The sequence below is a fragment of the Cololabis saira genome, chromosome 21 (assembly GCF_033807715.1).
Source record: "Cololabis saira isolate AMF1-May2022 chromosome 21, fColSai1.1, whole genome shotgun sequence".
In the NCBI taxonomy this organism is placed as follows: domain Eukaryota; kingdom Metazoa; phylum Chordata; class Actinopteri; order Beloniformes; family Belonidae; genus Cololabis; species Cololabis saira.
In genome coordinates, this window is record NC_084607.1 from 12442781 (window position 1) to 12459552 (window position 16772).

The following is a 16772-nucleotide window of genomic DNA, read 5'->3' on the forward strand; positions in this document are numbered from 1 at the left end:
GCTTGACGAGCAGTTGGTTCAACGAATAGCAGACCTGGTAGAGAAGGCCCCGCCCACCGTGGGCGGGGCTTCGACAGCAGTCCCCCTCGTCAATATGGAGTACAGAAAATAGCGTTATTCACTCCTCATCACTCTGTCCTCTCTCGGATTGCTCTGAATTCTTCCACACTAGGCTTGAACTATTAAATTCTCTTCGTAGATACCAGTTCCCAGGACTCACTAACAAACATTTCGACCTATAGTTTCGATGTAGTGAGCCATCTAGCGTGCTGATGGCAGTAAAACTGCTGTAACGCTGCAAAAACTCTGAAATCCTCCGCCCTGGATCCGCTTTTTCTCCACGCTGGGATGACTATTTGATTATTAGCTCGATAATTTCCTCGAAAGCAAACAATTACTGTGGACCGGCGGGGCTATCGGGGTAAAAGGTGACATTACGTCAGTCTATTGACCCGTAGGTAAGTTGTGGACAAAGTTTAGTTTGTGGTGATTGCTTGTGTTATGACTACTGTTTTACGTGCATGCGTATTGCTATAACCACAGTAACTATTACACCAACAAAGTAATGTTGTTTTTTTGTTTTTTTCCTCTTTAAAGTTAACTATTTAAAAGTTGTTTATGTGTACCAGCCTGCACTTCAGTACTGCAGCCCCCCCAGCCCTGAATGGAAACCCATGCAGGCTTTAAGGCTGATTTATGGTTCTGCGTTAAATCGACGCAGAGCCTACGACGTAGAGCACGGCGTAGGCTACGCGGCGACGCGCAACCCTACGCCGTAGGCTCTGCGTCGGTGTAACGCAGAACCATAAATCAGCCTTGAGCTTTAAGCCTATTATTTTGTAAAAGCCCCATCTTTCTCCTTTCACTCCGTGACAAGAATGCACAATGCAGCTAGTGTGTCAGCCTCTCTGGGGTCCCTGGGACTGTTGCGTCTGGTTGGGGTGTCCTGGTCCTGGAGCCTGGCTGCAGGCCTCGGGGTCTACCTTGGCACAAGAACCTGGAAATATTTCTACATTGCAGTGCGCACAGCAAAAAGAGACCTCACGTAAGTCCAATGTGTCTGAATGGATGGATGGACAGTACTGGAGTTGAGGGGGGATGGCATCCCCCCTGAATTAAAAACGGTCAAAATCATCCCCCCTGTAAAATTGCCATCCCCCCTTTCCATCCCTTATGTCATTTCATCAATGAATGTGGTTTTACTGCTATTTCAATATTTAGAGTCATCCCCAGAAAAATAACACCAGAAAAATAACTTATTTGACAATTTTCACCTGTTTCAAGTAAATTTTCCCTTGAAATAAGTAGGAAAATCTGCCAGTGGGACAAGATTTATCTTCTTATTACAAGCAAAAAAATCTTGTTCCACTGGCAGATTTTTCTACTTATTTCAAGTGAAAATCTACTTGAAACAGGTGAAAATTGTTATTTCCAGTGATGAGTCTTGTTTTAAGTGTAATGAGATTTTTTTTTTTACTAAAATGAGACATTTTAACTAGAAATAAGACAAATATTCTTAGGATTTTGAGTTTTTGCAGTGATCCATTTTACTTATCCTGTGAAGGACAGAGTCATATTGATAAGTTCAGAAAACTGTTTTTAATTGTTGTGTTTTGATGTATTTGATGTAAGCCCAGTGGATATTTAAAGCTTACAGAAGGCTGCATTAACTGCTGCTATGTCATTCCTGCAGTATTTCTGCAGCTGTTTTGGTCAGTGCTATTATTTGTAATATATTATATTATTTGTAATCAGCACAAATTATCTGTCCCCATATGATAAAATCCACCATCCCCCCCTGATTTTTTTTTTACAACTCGAGTACTGTGGATGGATGTATCTTGTGTAGGGTTGCCAACTCCCTGAATTGAATTAGATGCATATTTTTGAATGCCATGAAGACATGTAAAACAAAGTATTATCCAGCAATTCACTTTAATACAAAATAACACAATGAACTGAATAAAATAAGTATCTTTCTTAAACAGAAAGCTGTCCTGCTTAACTTAAAATTGTATAAATTAGTATGAAACAATAGAAAGAAAGCAGAACATCCATTCTGTAATATTGCACATTTCTAGTGCAATAACAAAAGTGCAAACAGAAAGTCTGTAGAAATCTTGCAAACATATTTTTTCCTCAAAGGGCATGACTGTAGGCTACAGTTGTAGTAAAACAGAAAAAAATAACTTGTGAACTCAACAGCTCAATGCACTTTTCCATTAGCATTTTAGGACTATTTTTTGACTCTCACAGTAATACGGGACACGAGACTATTGGACTCGAACCTGAATTGAATTAGATGCATGTTTTTGAATGCTATGGACACATGGAAAACAAATTATTATCCAGCAATTCAATTTGATACAAAATAACAAAAATGAACTGAATAAAATAAGTATCTTTCTTTAACAGAAAGCTGTCCTGCTTAACTTAAAATTGTATCAATTAGTATGAAACAATAGAAAGAAAGCAGAACATCCATTCTGTAATATTGCACATTTTTAGTGCAATAACAAAAGTGCAAACAGAAAGTCTGTAAAGATCTTGCAAACATATTTGTTCCTCAAAGGCCATGACTGCAGGCTACAGTTGTGTAAAACAGAAAAAAATAATTTATGAACTCAACAGCTCAATGCACTTTTCCATTGGCATTTTATTACTATTTTTTGACTCTCACAGTAATACGGGACAAAGTGCGTCCCTTTTCAGCTCAATACGGGACGCGTACTTTAGTTTATAAATACGGGCCGATTCCGTTTTTCAAGGGGACACTTGGCAACCCTAATCTTGTTCATACCGGTGCATACTCAGATCTGTCCTCCTTCTTCTCCTCTCATGCTCACCAGTGGCCTGTATGTGCTGTTGAGGGTGAAGATGGCTCTATGGCGTTACATGCGCAGTGGAAGCACAATTCCTTCCATCTTTGCCCAGACTGTGAAACTCCACCCGAATAAACCAGCACTGATCTACGAGGCCACAGGGGAAACATGGACCTTTACCCAGCTGGACGAGGTCTCAAATGCAGTGGCCCACTGGGCAAGAAGTCAAGGATGGGTGTCTGGGGATGTCGTGGCCCTCTTTTTGGAAAGCCGACCTTTGCAAGTGGCACTTTGGCTGGGCTTGGCCAAAGTCGGGGTGGAAGCTGCACTCATCAACTTCAGCCTCCGCTGTGATCCCCTTTTGCACTGCATTGGGGTGTCAGAGTCGCGGGCGATTGTGTTTGGAGCTGAGCTTTCTGACGGTAAGAAAGTCATTTCAAAGGGAGCAGTTTGCCTTGAAATTCTCTTCCTCTTATTCAGCATATAGTCTGAAAAAAGGCATGTGACTTGGGAGGGGATGACTGCCTTTGCAACTGAAATACTAAAACGAGTTTCATGTTTAAGCAGTCATGAGTTAGTCAGCATCAATCAGTGTGTAAAGCAAACATTGATAATCATTGTATTTCAAGCACATACAGTACCTGCTTTGGTGGCTTATATTATGAGAACATATTTGGTTTAGATTCACAATTTTCCTGTTACGCAGTTTTTCCTTCCAGCTTGAACTGACCTGTCTGGTGTCCTCTCTTTCCACTCTTGACTCTTTTTCTTCTTCCTCACTGCTCAGCCATGTTGGAGGTCAATTCTTCCATCAGCCAGTCCATGGTACGGTTTTGTACTGGAGACCTGAGTGCAGAACATCTGGCTTGTCTGGGTGCTCAACCTCTGGACCCGATTCTAGCTACTGCATCTAGACACCCCCCTTCACCTTGTGTTCCCCCTAAAGGCATGAATGGTGAGTAGGGCTCGACCAAGTTTTCTTCTCAGGAGTGATACCAGAAACCAGTAAGTGATATCTTTAACCATTTGTTGAAAAAAAAAAAAAAAAAAAAAGATCTTTGTGTCAAATTCTTAAGCAATGCATAAAGTTATGCCAAATTTAACCAAATTTGATTAGATTTGTCTTGATTCTTTTGAAATGAACCTGAAAGTAGGGCTGGGCATCGATTCAAATGTCAAGAATCGATTCGATTCCGATTCTTAATATTCAGAATCGATTATCATGATTCGATTCGATCCGATTCGATATTGATTTGGCTTAGTGTTATTTAAAATGTTTTTTGAGCTGTTGCCTGAATTATATGACTGTAAAATAACTAGTGAAATAATAATTTCACAATAATTATTGTGAAATAACTAAGAAATAAATAACTCAAACAGGCCTTTCAATGTCCATTTAAAGTGCAAAAAAGAAAGAAATTGCAACAGTTCATGCAGTAAACAAATCATTTTAGCTTATCTAATTTATTCTGTCACCATGCACACATATTGCCATGAAGCACCTGGCATTTTTCAGAAGTGTCATGACAAACTGTGTGTCCGACTACTGGGATTAAAGTTCACCTGGCGAAAATGATGGAAAAAAAAATAATAATCAATCTTTAGACATAAGAATCGATTTTTAGGAATTAATATGAGAATCGATTTAGAATTGGAAAATTGATTTTTTCAATACAGGCCTACCTGAAAGATTTTTTTTTCTTCTTAAAACAAAGTATATACAGTAGGGAGGTCTCATAATTACACCACAAATAACATATCACAAGCAACCTGGGCTTCAGTGTCTTGTCCAAAGACACTGTGACATATGGACCACTAGGAATCAATTGGGATTGAATTGGGAGTGGTAGCCTAGTGGTTACAGAGGACTACAGGTTCAAGGATCCTCGGGATTGCTCCTAGTCCAACTAGCAATGGTTTAAAGCACAGGACTAATTTCACCTTGTGGGATTAATGGGATAAACAATTTTTCTGATTATGGAAAATATTGAGTGTCAGATCCTTTATCAAGCAGTCCCATAATCGGTCGAGCCCGACCGCCTTAGTTTAGCTGCCAACTTTGTTTTTTGGTCAGTTGTTAAAATTCCTGGACTAGCTCATAAGGTAAATACTTTTCTTGCTCAACCGTCTGTTGTCTCATCAGAATTTAATGGTGACTATGCTTTTTTTTTCTTGTTCTTTTAATTTATTCCAGCATTGTAGACAAGCTGTGAAAGAGATTAATTGTAAAACTGTAGGATGCAGGTCTAATATTTTACCGTCTAATCTTCCGCAGACCGGCTGTTTTATATTTACACCTCTGGGACCACAGGACTGCCTAAGGCTGCTATTGTGGTACATAGTCGGTATGTTTTCTAATTAAAAAAAACAACAACACTTGTAATACACATTATGATTGATGTCTAATAATGTCTCATGTTATCTATCTTCTCACAGCTACTACAGAATTGCAGCTTTTGGGTACTTTGCCTTTCGCATGCGTCCTGACGACATTATCTATGACTGCTTGCCTCTCTATCACTCAGCAGGTATGAGACGCTCGCCACCTGATTTTTATCAAGTACAGCACTACAGCCTGAGTTTGATTTGACGTTCTCTTATCATCAGGTAATATTATTGGAGTTGGTCAGTGTCTGATCCATGGTCTCACCGTGGTAGTGAAGAGGAAATTCTCTGCTAGCCGCTTCTGGGAAGATTGCATTGAGTACAACTGCACTGTAAGCGCTTCAGCTTGAAATCAGCAGCAATAATCAAAACATCATAAGACACTGAAGCAATAACAAGTTGTTTTTTTATCTTCTGCTTCAAGGTTGTGCAGTATATCGGTGAAATCTGCCGCTACCTCCTATCTCAGCCAGTCCGGCCATCTGAGAAAAGCCACAGAGTTCGTCTGGCAGTGGGGAATGGATTACGCCCCAGTGTGTGGGAAGCCTTTACAGAGCGTTTTGGGGTGAAGCAGATTGGCGAGTTCTATGGTGCAACAGAATGCAACTGCAGCATTGCCAACATGGATGGCAAAGTTAGTAATCACAGTGTTTCTAGTCTCTTCTCTAATTAAACATAAATGTTATTAGCTAATCTGGTTCCATTCTGCCAGGTGGGAGCTTGTGGGTTCAACAGTCGCATTCTCCCCAACGTGTACCCCATCTGTCTGGTGAGGGTTAATGAGGACACCATGGAGCTTGTTCGGAACAGCCGGGGTCTCTGCGTGCCATGCCGCCCTGGTAAAGTATATGCCTTGTGCAATTATGACATTTTTTTTATGCACTGTATGTAGTGACTTAATTTTGTTACATATCATGTCTGATCTTCTGGAAGCAAAAAGAGTTTTGCATACTTGTTTGCAGGAGAGCCAGGGCTCTTGGTCGGTCGTATCAACCAGCAGGATCCATTACGCCGCTTCGATGGCTATGCTAACCAGGATGCTACCAAGAAGAAGATTGCTCACAATGTATTCAAGAAAAACGATTCTGCATATTTATCAGGTTACCAATCACTTCTACAATTCTATTGTTATGTTTATTTGATAAAATTGCATATAGACAAAAAAAAGAGAAAGGGCATCAGGGCCAGACTCCTATACTATTTCTGTCCATACTTAAAATATGAATAGATTGTTTAGGCTTACTTCAACTGGATTATTTTGGCAAGGCAAGGCAAGGCAAATTTATTTATATAGCACAATTCAACACAAGGTAATTCAAAGTGCTTTACATTGACATTAAAAGCGGCAAGACATAATTAGACAGTAAATAACAAATAAGATTGAAAAAATTAAGAATAAGATGATAAGAAAAGAAGTAAAATAATACAAAGCACAAGCTGTTAAAAATAAGGGCAGTAGAGTACAGCAGGTAAGTTTGATTTAGGAGTACGCTTGAGTAAACAGTAATGTTTTTAACCCTCATTTAAAGGAGCTGACAGTTGGAGCAGACCTCAGGTCTACATTTGACTTATTTTTGGCCTAAATATGTTTACTGAGTGGCTTTCACTTTACCCCAGGTGACGTGCTGGTTATGGATGAACTGGGCTACATGTATTTCCGTGACCGCAGTGGAGACACTTTCCGCTGGCGAGGAGAAAACGTGTCCACCATCGAGGTGGAGGGCGTAGTCAGTAGTCTTCTGAGTCAAACTGATGTGGCTGTGTACGGTGTGTCAGTCCCAGGTGATTGCTTTCTTTGTTTTCTTATCCGTCTTTATGATTATATTGGGAAAGTACGGTGGCCGAGACGCGCCATTGCTTAAAATTAAAGAAACACTGCAAATAAAAATAAACGCTGCTGCAAATAAAAGAAACGCTGCAAATATAAAGAAACGCTGCTGCAAATAAAAAAAAAAAAAACGACACAAATAAAAAAGCCACAGCGGAAGTGAATTACCGGGGACTATTTTTGCTGATGCACCGGTGTTTTTTATGTGAGAGGAGAAGAAGTAGACGAAGAGGACGTAAGTGAAAAGGAAGAAATAAGAAGAGCCAAGAATAAGAAGAACAACAAACGAGAAAATAAGTGAAAAGGTTAGTGTTCAACGTCGCTACGTGTAATTTTTAATCTGCAACACCGGTGCATCAGCAAAAATAGTCCCCGGTAATTCACTTCTGTTGTGGCTTTTTTATTTGTGTGTTTTTTTTTTATTTTATTTGCAGCGGGGTTTATTTTATGTGCAGCGGGTTTCTTTATATTTGCAGCGTTTCTTTTATTTGCAGCGGCGTTTCTTTTTGTTTGCAGCGTTTATTTTATTTACTAAGCGTTTATTTTATTTGCAGCGGCGTTTGTTTCTGTTTGCAGCATTACTTTTATTTTCAGCAATGGCGGGTCTCGGCCACCGTAGGAAAGCGTTGAGTATTGTCCCTTTAATGCTTATACATCGCCATATTTTGCACAAGGTGTGGAAGGTAAGGCGGGCATGGCCGCCATTGCAGATGCTTCAGGGAGTTTTGACTGCAACAGTTTCCTGCAGAGTATCCAGCGAGCCCTTCCTTCTTATGCTCGCCCAGTGTTTCTACGAATCTCTCCACAAGTAGACACCACAGGTAAACTGGCCTCAGTTAAAAGAAAATCGCACATCACGGATGATTTCACTGTAATGAATTTTAATCAACTTCCATGTAACCTGTTCTTGTTTAGGCACGTTTAAAATCCAGAAAACGAGGCTGCAGAGGGAAGGATTTGACCCACGTCTCACAACTGATCAGATCTACTTTTTGAACAGTAGGGCTGCACGATATGAGCCCGTGGACGAGGAGCTCTACAATGGTATAGTAGGGGGAAGGATGTCTTTATGATGTGGAGTGTCCCAGTAGGGCAGTGAAAGTGCCTCAGTTAAAGAAGTGCTGTTGCGAGAGAATAAAGTATGCAAATGGCAACATCTGCATCGATCAGTGTCGGTGCACAGGTGTCTGCATTTCAACTTTTCAGGAAACTATTACGGGGACTACTGACATAAACGGAGTACTGTTACAGATGTTTTAACACTGTGTTATTAACAGTCTAGGACTTGATCTGAGGGTATTTTTTTCCCTCTTTTCTTAATTTTTATTAAAGAAATGCCTCATAAAACTTTTGAGCATCGCTGCTGCACATGAAGTGGGTATCTCCCACAATCAGTTTAAAGTAGGATACATGTTAAATTGGTGTTAGGACAGAAAGGGTAGGATTAAGACAAATATTGTTGTCATGATCCTGAAATGTACCCGTTTAGGAAATACTGTATGCTGCGAGGTTAATTCTGTGTAGGCTTTACTGCAGTTTAGAATGAGGCTGCAAGACCAGACTTCACAATGCAGTCTTGAGTAGTTTAAACTCTAACCATACACTCTATTAAGAATTTTAATGCAATGGAAAACTAATCCCACTTGTCAGGTTTGAAGCTATAAACAATGCTGACACTGGTTTGCAAATAAACACTTTGTTACTGTTTGTGCCTTTTATGAAACTCCATTTCTGTCACGTGATTTTTATGAAGAGAAGCTCAAATGAATGTGGATATTACAGTAGTGATTCTGTGTCAGGCAAAGCTGTGACATTTTATGTAACAAATCTTATTAATGTAGTAATATATGCATATAGGTGTCAGGGATTGTGAATTGCAATCTTACAGTACACTTCTTTTGTTGTAAATTGAATTAAATATTTCAAAATGCTTTTGTTTTGTCATTTATTAAAACAATTCACAGGCACAATTTTGTTCACAGTATATGATAACTTTGGATATAGTCATCATTCATCAAAAAGCAAAAAAAAAAAGGAAAGAAAGCAGAAAATCTGTCCACAAGATGAATTAACGGTCAGTTGACAAAGAAATCCTCGTTGGTAGGAGCTTCAGTGGATGTTCTTTACAAGCAGTGCAAAAGTAGGGAAAGACTTCAGGTGCAACAATGTTTATGAAAGTGTAGAGGGGCGATCTCTCATCTGGGTCATAAAAGGTCACCTTGCCTCTGTCCATGTCTAAAACTACTCTGATCACTTCCGGCTTCTTAGTCATGTTGAGCGGCTCCCACGGCGCCGTGCAGGCTTTGTGCTCTCCATTACGAAACCTGACGGTCCAGAATCCCTCTGCCGGGGTCAGGACGTGCTTACCTTTCCTGCTGATGGACTTGCTGGCCACGCCGACCACCCAGTAGGTGTTGGCGTTCACCTCCACCGCCCAGGTGTGGCGCCCACAGGAGTAGCCTTCCGCTGCGAGCAGCTCTGCACTGATGTCAAAGCGTTCTGGGTTGTCTGGCAGCTTGAAGATCTGAGTAGAGTTCTGTACGACTGTGAGATCCTTAGAGAGAATGAAGCAGCCTGCTGCCGTATTGGGATCCAGAATCACTGGAGCTTTTGGGGAAAATGAGGTTAAGGTTACTGATATGACAAGTAAAGAGTAAACTAGTAAATTCTATCTATTTATTGCTTGTGTAACTCACTGTAATTTATTGTTTTCTTCATCTTCTCCCACACGTTATATTTCAGGGACCCCAAGTGCATAGCCACATCAATCAGAGCACCAGATATTACTTTTGGCGCAGGATAACTTTGCCAGGTTCTGAAAACAAATAATGCAAAAGTTAGTTCTTGAGAATTCAGTTAGCGACTATTATCTTCCAAGAAAAAACAATTAGATATTAAGTGTAGGAAAATAATGTACCTTGAAATTGTTTCCTTGTAATTCTGAAAACACAATTAAAAAGAATAGTTTTCATATGTGCAAAAAAATATATTCATATCTACATTATAAAGTCCACATACAGTTGCAACCAGATGTTTACACTGAGAATCAGAAAATAAAAACGAGTACCGGTAGCATTTCCTGAGCTTCTTTCGATAACTTCCTTGAATTTTGGCCAGTTTTTTAGTGCTACCCAAAAATGGTTTGATCTGATCATTCCTGTATCTTCACTTTGTTTTTCTTAAGCCACTCCAACTATTTCTCAAGGTATGCTTGAGATTATTGTCATTTGGAGGGCCAGTCCATGTCCAAGTTTTAATTTTTCAGGTGATGTCTTAAGATCGGGCTCTAATACAGTGGGGCAAAAGATTATTTAGTCAGACACCAGTTGTGCAAGTTTTCCCACTTAAAAAGATAAAAGAGGCCTGTCATTTTTAATTACAGTTTTATCTCAACTATGAGAGACTAAATGAAAAAAAAAATTCCAGAAAAATCACATTGTCGGATTTTTAAAGAATGTATTTGCAAATTATAGTGGAAAATAAGTATTTGGTCAATAACAAAAGTTCATTTCAATACTTTGTTGTATACCTTTTGTTGGCAATGACAGAGGTCAAACGTTTTCTGTAAGTCTTCACAAGGTTTTCACACACTGTTGCTGGTATTTTGGCCCGTTCCTCCATGCAGATCTCCTCTAGAGCAGTGATGATTTCAATGCCCTTGCTGATGGAAGGAGGTTTTCACTCAAAATCCCACGATAAATGGCCACATTCATTCTCTCCCTTACACGGATCAGTCGTCCTGGTCCCTTTGCAGAAAAACATCCCCAAATCATGATGTTTCCACCCCCATGCTTCACGGTAGGTTTGGTGTTCTTTGGATGCAACTCAGCTTTCTTTCTCCTCCAAACATGACAAGTTGTGTTTCTACCAAAAAGTTCTATTTTGGTTTCATCTGACCATATAACATTCTCCCAATCCTCTTCTGCATCATCCAAATGCTCTCTAGCAAACTTCAGACGGGCCTGGACATGTACTGGCTTCAGCAGGGGGGACGTCTGGCACTGCAGGATCCGAGTCCCTGGCAGCGTAGTGTGTTACTGATGGTACCTTTGTTACTTTGGTCCCAGCTCTCTGCAGGTCATTCACTAGTTCCCCCGTGTGGTTCTGGGATTTTTACTCATCGTTCTTGTGATCATTTTTACCCCATGGGGTGAGATCTAGTATGGAGCCCCAGATCGAGGGAGATTATCAGTGGTCTTGTATGTTTTCAATTTTCTAATAATTGCTCCCACAGTGGATTTCTTCACACCAATCTGCTTACCTATTGCAGATTCAGTCTCCCCAGCCTGGTGCCGGTCTACAATTTAGTTTCTCACGTCCTTTTATACTGATAACCAGTTAAAACAGGTGCCATTAATACAGGTAACGAGTGGAGGACAGAGGAGCCTCTTAAAGGAGAAGTTACAGGTCTGTGAAAGCCAGAAATCTTACTTCTTTGTAGGTGACCAAGTACTTATTTTACAGAGAAATTTACCAATTAATTCAGTAAAAATCCTACAATGTGATTTCCTGGATTCTTTCCCCCCATTCTGTCTCTCATAGTTGATGTGTACCTATGATGAAAATTACAGGCCTCTCTCATCTTTTTAAGTGGGAGAACTTGCACAATTGGTTTCTGACTAAATACTTTTTTGCCCCACTGTATATCCACATAATCCTATTTCCTCACAATAAAGACTATTTTGTGCAGTAGTAGTACCGGCCATCAAAATATAATTGCGTAGAACCATCTGAGCTGTTTAACTTTAAGTATATTAACTTCAAAATTTGGAGAAAATAAGTAAATATATGTGTTAAAAAAGACCAAACTAGGAGTAACTCACTAGCAAAAAGGAAAAATGTCCTTCATTTTACTGTCAGAAGTTTACGTCTTTTTCCAAACTGCATGTAAATGTCTGGTTTCAACTGTAAAAATCAGGTTGTGCTATTTGAATTGTTTATTTACCTTAAGAAATTGGACATCTTGATTTCTCATATCCTGCTCCACTAATCTGATAGTGTTGGAAATAGATGATATTTCATTGTCCATATCTTCAACTCTTTGGTTAATCATCCGGTTCTTCTGATCTTCCTCAGCCTTTAGAGCAGACAGTCTAGCAGCTTCTTCCTCATTCAGGAACCGGTGAAGGGCTTCAAATTCTTCTTTAATCTGTGTTTCCGTGTGTTCGGTTTGCTTCTGCAAAAAGACATGACTGATGGGTAATCACTGTCACCTCTTCTTGTCTCACAGGGTCAAGGTAAAATTGAGCACTGATGGAACTGACACTACCTTGATGTGTTCTGCCATTTCCTCACAAACCACTTTTGCTGTTTTGTACAGGTGTAGCTTCTCTTTCAAGGGCACGAGTGCGTTCTTCAGCTCCTCCTAAGGAGTCGGTGATGGGGGGGGGTGGGGGGAGGAAGGGTGGGGGGGTTAAAACACATAAAAGCAAGATCAGTCGGACATGTGGCCAGGCTGTCAGCACGGTGTGGTGCTTTCAGCTGCCACATACTCATCCATGGCTCCACTCCATCTAAGTGCATAGCTCAGGGCTATTCAATTGGCGGCCCGCGGGCCACATGCGGCCCGCCAGGAGCTTTCATGTGGCCCCTGGTCATATTTCAACAAAAGGGGTGTTTGTTGAAAAAAAATAAAAATAAAAAATGTTAATAACAGCTAACAGATACAGGCAGACACACAGGCAGACAGACATGCCAGGAATGCGTTCACACAAGGTGCGATTTTTATTTGTAATGTGTGCAGAGAATGCATATCGCATTTAAGTTTAAGATGCTTGGTAGCCTTTTTTTAGTTGGTTAACGATGCATAGTGTTTGTACATGTTAATCTCTGTTGGAGATGTTTTTTACTTCGGATTTTTTGCCAGTGTTGCACAGTGTTAATGTTTGTCACATTATTATTAACCTCCGTTGTACAGAGGACTTGTTGACATCATTAGGTTTCTAGGATTGGCCTGAAATTTTTTTCATTTGAATAAGTGAGGACTTTGCATTTCAGATGGAACTTCTAAGCCTCCTATAATTTCATGTGATTGTTTTGTTTTGCTGATATAATGCACAGATGTGTCATTAATAAAGGAGCTTATGGTTAATATTTTGGTTGCTTATTTATAACATCAAACTGGCTACTATGGACTAAAATGCTTGTGCTCAATGCTTAATATAATATTCAAATAAGGAAATCTTGGTGGAAAGTGGTGCTTTGTCATTATGGCGTGTTTTATTAAAAGTAGGTCAATATCAATTTCATTAAGTTTGCTCAATGCATGGTTTCAAAATGAACTTTCATTCAAAATAATATTTCTTTATCTGAATATTATATTTAACATTCACAATTACTTAATCTGGAGACAATTAATACATAATTCATATGTAAACTAGATATATTCAAATGTATAATACAAATGTATTATATTTACATAAGTCTTCGTCTTTGAGTGCAAAATACATTTTGAAAACCCCCACATTTTCAAATTGTGCGGCCCTCTCCATACAGTCCTTTTGCAGATGTGGCCCCCGGCCGAATCTATTTGAATACCCCTGGCATAGCTGCACTATATTTTAGCATCAAAGGGACATGACTAATCATTTACCCTTTCAGCATGAATACAAATGACAATGCTCATCGGTCCAGGGATGGACATAATATCTTTGATTTATTTCATAGTCATGCTCACTGTTTCCGGGTTTCCACTGAAGGGAGGCAGGGCAGGTTTAGAATAAATCTAGCTTCACAGACCGCTTATGGGAGTCAGGTTTCAGTCTTTTGAGGACCCCGGTAGCAACAGGAAACCAAATATGCTCATCTATTATTAGAATTTGAATTAACTCTGCCTAAAAAGAAACCATCAGACACACTGTATCAGCGTATTGGGCTCACAGAGGCATCAAAGTGATAAAAATAAACCACTAAAAATGGTCTAAAAATATGCATTTCAAAATGACATAATGAAAGAAAACTAATGTCGATATGTAATGTGCACATGCAGTTATTTGAACAACCATTCTGTCATTTGTCCCTGGTGGTGCAATCATTTGCAGAAATAAAAGGGGGAAAACAAATTGCATCCCTGTGACATGAACGTGCCTACCTTACAGTCCTGAGCCCCTTCCCCTATAGGATAGAGCTTGTGTCCTTTGTGCACAGCTGCCTTGCCGCACACACCACAGATTGGCTCCAAGTCCTCCAAACAGAAGATGGTGAGCTTCTCTCCATGCTCTCTGCAAGCCTCCGGGTCATTCTCGCCTCTGTCTTCTCTGAAGGATTTACAGGCCTTCTCCAGCGCTTTGCTCACCACTATCTGATCCATGGAGGAACGGCGGCAGCACAGAGGACAGTGGTGCGAATCCCCCTGTGTATCCCAGCTGTCTTTTAGACAGGCTTTACAAAATACGTGTTTACAGGTGAGGATCACTGGTTGACTAAGAATATGTCCACAAACCGGGCAGGAAAGGTCATCTTCAGAATGAGTTCGTCTGCTGGCCATTCTTTGTCACGGCAACTTTGTTAGTAAGAAAAAAAAGGAGCTCCAAAGTCCCACCCACGTCTCTGGTAGCCTACTTGAAAAATTAAGTGTCAATACTTTGGCTCCCAAAGACTTATCCCCTGTAACACAGTATTGCGTTGAGCATTCACGTTGCACGTTCTCAAATAAACACCACTCAGAATAAAATCAATCTCAGTTTACATTCAGGAGATCGTATGTCTACAGATCCTTCTGCATTATATAAACCTGGGGATGACAGAAAAAAGCTAGATGAGGGTGGGATATTAGCGTCATGGTCTGATGACTTCTGGTTATTTGAGAAGTTTATGATAAAAAAAAAAACCAGCCACATTGTAATGATAGAAGAGAAAGAGTCCAAAATAACACCAAGGCCGACGGTATAAATAGAAAGAACTGCTGACCTCTGGAACATTTTTTTCACTGGGTGGTTTTTTTTTCTGTAAATTGACTCCAACTATAAACTTGTGCACAGTTACTAAAATTATATGCCAAATTTTGCCTTAAATGTTCTGACACTTAAACGGTCACCTCGAGGGTTCATCAAGAGGAACTTGATTATTTCAACTTTAAAAGGAAGCACATCTTACTTGTTCTTTAATCCAATATTTTGTACAAATGAGTTTATTGGAATGAAAGCTGCACCAAAAACAGATAGATGTTCCACATCACTGAAATTATGGATGTCAAATAAGAGTAATAACCTATACCCTGTGTAATATGGTGACTTCCAACTTCACATCATTTGCTCCAACTAAAACCAATCCAATTGAGTGAACTGAGATATTATCCCTGATCATTTTTTTTCAGAAGCAAAAGAGAATATGAGATGATTTGGTGTTCATGTGACTTGAATCAATTCCCTATTTTTATTTCCATTAGTAGTGTTTAATGCCCATAAATGGCAGACTGAGGACTGAGAGAGAGAGAGAGAGAGAGAGAGAGAGAGAGAGAGAGAGAGATGTATCATGGACATTTTGAAAGATTCGTATGAAGTGCTTTGTTTTCTTTGCCAGTATGTCAGCTGATGATGTCATGTGGAGCATCAGCATGTGACCCTCACAGCCATATATAGAAACTCACAGCCAGCAGTTTCAAACCTGCATTCATCACAGTCACCTGTCCTGGATTCCACCCTCTGACACAGAGGGAAAACTGGGCGGACAGGCAGTAGAGTTCAGAATACCTTCATGCAGCCATGTCTTGGTGAAACATAATACTTTATATTTAATATGGCAAATATTAATTAAAAGAAAAGATGTTCAGAGGAAATAAGAAGAACCATAAGTTTAACCATTCTGAAGAGAACGTGCTGAATTTGTTTTATTTTGCTTCCCTTAGTGTTCTTGAATGCCTCCCCTGTGGGGTACACTTTGTGGTTTTATGTAAAATAACAGAACACTCTGGCTCCAGGACAGCTTCACGTTGTAAAAAAATATTCTCTAACTTTGGCCTTTACATGACTTGGTCGGACATCTGATACTTTTAAAAACATGGAACTCACATTTTTGCACCAAAGTTACAGCTAATTAACTTTTGTTATTTCTCTTTTGTTTATGTGTAAAAAAAATATTGAAACAAGGCTAAGAGGAACTGGAAATATCTCATGAGATTAATCCAAAATTTAACTTCAGACACAAAAAGTAAGATTAAACTGTCAGAGGTCTAGACAAATGTCCAAATAATTTTATGGAACATGTATAAAGAAACTAAGGTGGGGTATAATAATGCAACATATCAGTTGTGCAGTGACTTCAATTGAAAATGTGGGAATGTAAAAAAACATGTAAAACCAACTGAAACCAACCCAAGGAAAAAGGTTTCTAAATCCCACACCTCAGGTGCAGCAGAATTCACCAAAACTCTTCCCAGGATTAAAAAAAGAAGCCAGGAAACCAAGATGATGGGTAATCACAAGATGTATGACCATTATAATCAGCCATATGCATTTCTCTCATATGATGGCTGAAAATCTAATGATTTTTACACTGAAAATTTTGATTTCAAAAATATATTTCTGTGATTCCACACAGTCCATCACCAATGCTTTAAATCAGATGATTTTAATGATGTCCAATTTATCAGTCTTACAGCAATGGAAATTTAATTTATTGAAGTTAGTTTCAATTAAAAAATACTTTATCCCAGAAGGTAAATTAGTTGTTGCAGTAGTCATTAAGTCACTTTAAAGAAGGCCATTGCTGTGGTTCGTTACCTTGTTTTATAGATTAAT

The 16772-nt window shown here is 39.5% G+C and overlaps 2 protein-coding genes across 2 annotated transcripts; one reads left to right on the plus strand and one right to left on the minus strand.

Annotated features, from left to right (window-relative positions):
* Nucleotides 1-53: 53 nt before the first annotated feature.
* Nucleotides 54-8958, plus strand: slc27a1a (solute carrier family 27 member 1a). The gene is made up of 13 exons (XM_061712858.1): nucleotides 54-458; nucleotides 878-1045; nucleotides 2850-3244; nucleotides 3610-3777; nucleotides 5098-5167; nucleotides 5259-5350; nucleotides 5430-5539; nucleotides 5632-5841; nucleotides 5920-6046; nucleotides 6170-6307; nucleotides 6825-6989; nucleotides 7710-7856; nucleotides 7951-8958. The coding sequence occupies exons 2-13, from the start codon at nucleotides 879-881 to the stop codon at nucleotides 8106-8108; spliced, it is 1947 nt and encodes a 648-aa protein (XP_061568842.1). The 5' UTR covers nucleotides 54-458; nucleotide 878; the 3' UTR covers nucleotides 8109-8958.
* trim35-13 (tripartite motif containing 35-13) lies at nucleotides 8505-14810 on the minus strand. Its single transcript, XM_061712860.1, has 6 exons — nucleotides 14126-14810; nucleotides 12305-12400; nucleotides 11981-12211; nucleotides 9953-9975; nucleotides 9732-9850; nucleotides 8505-9642 (listed from the first exon to the last, which is right to left on the minus strand). The coding sequence occupies exons 1-6, from the start codon at nucleotides 14519-14521 to the stop codon at nucleotides 9104-9106; spliced, it is 1404 nt and encodes a 467-aa protein (XP_061568844.1). The 5' UTR covers nucleotides 14522-14810; the 3' UTR covers nucleotides 8505-9103.
* Nucleotides 14811-16772: the final 1962 nt, after the last annotated feature.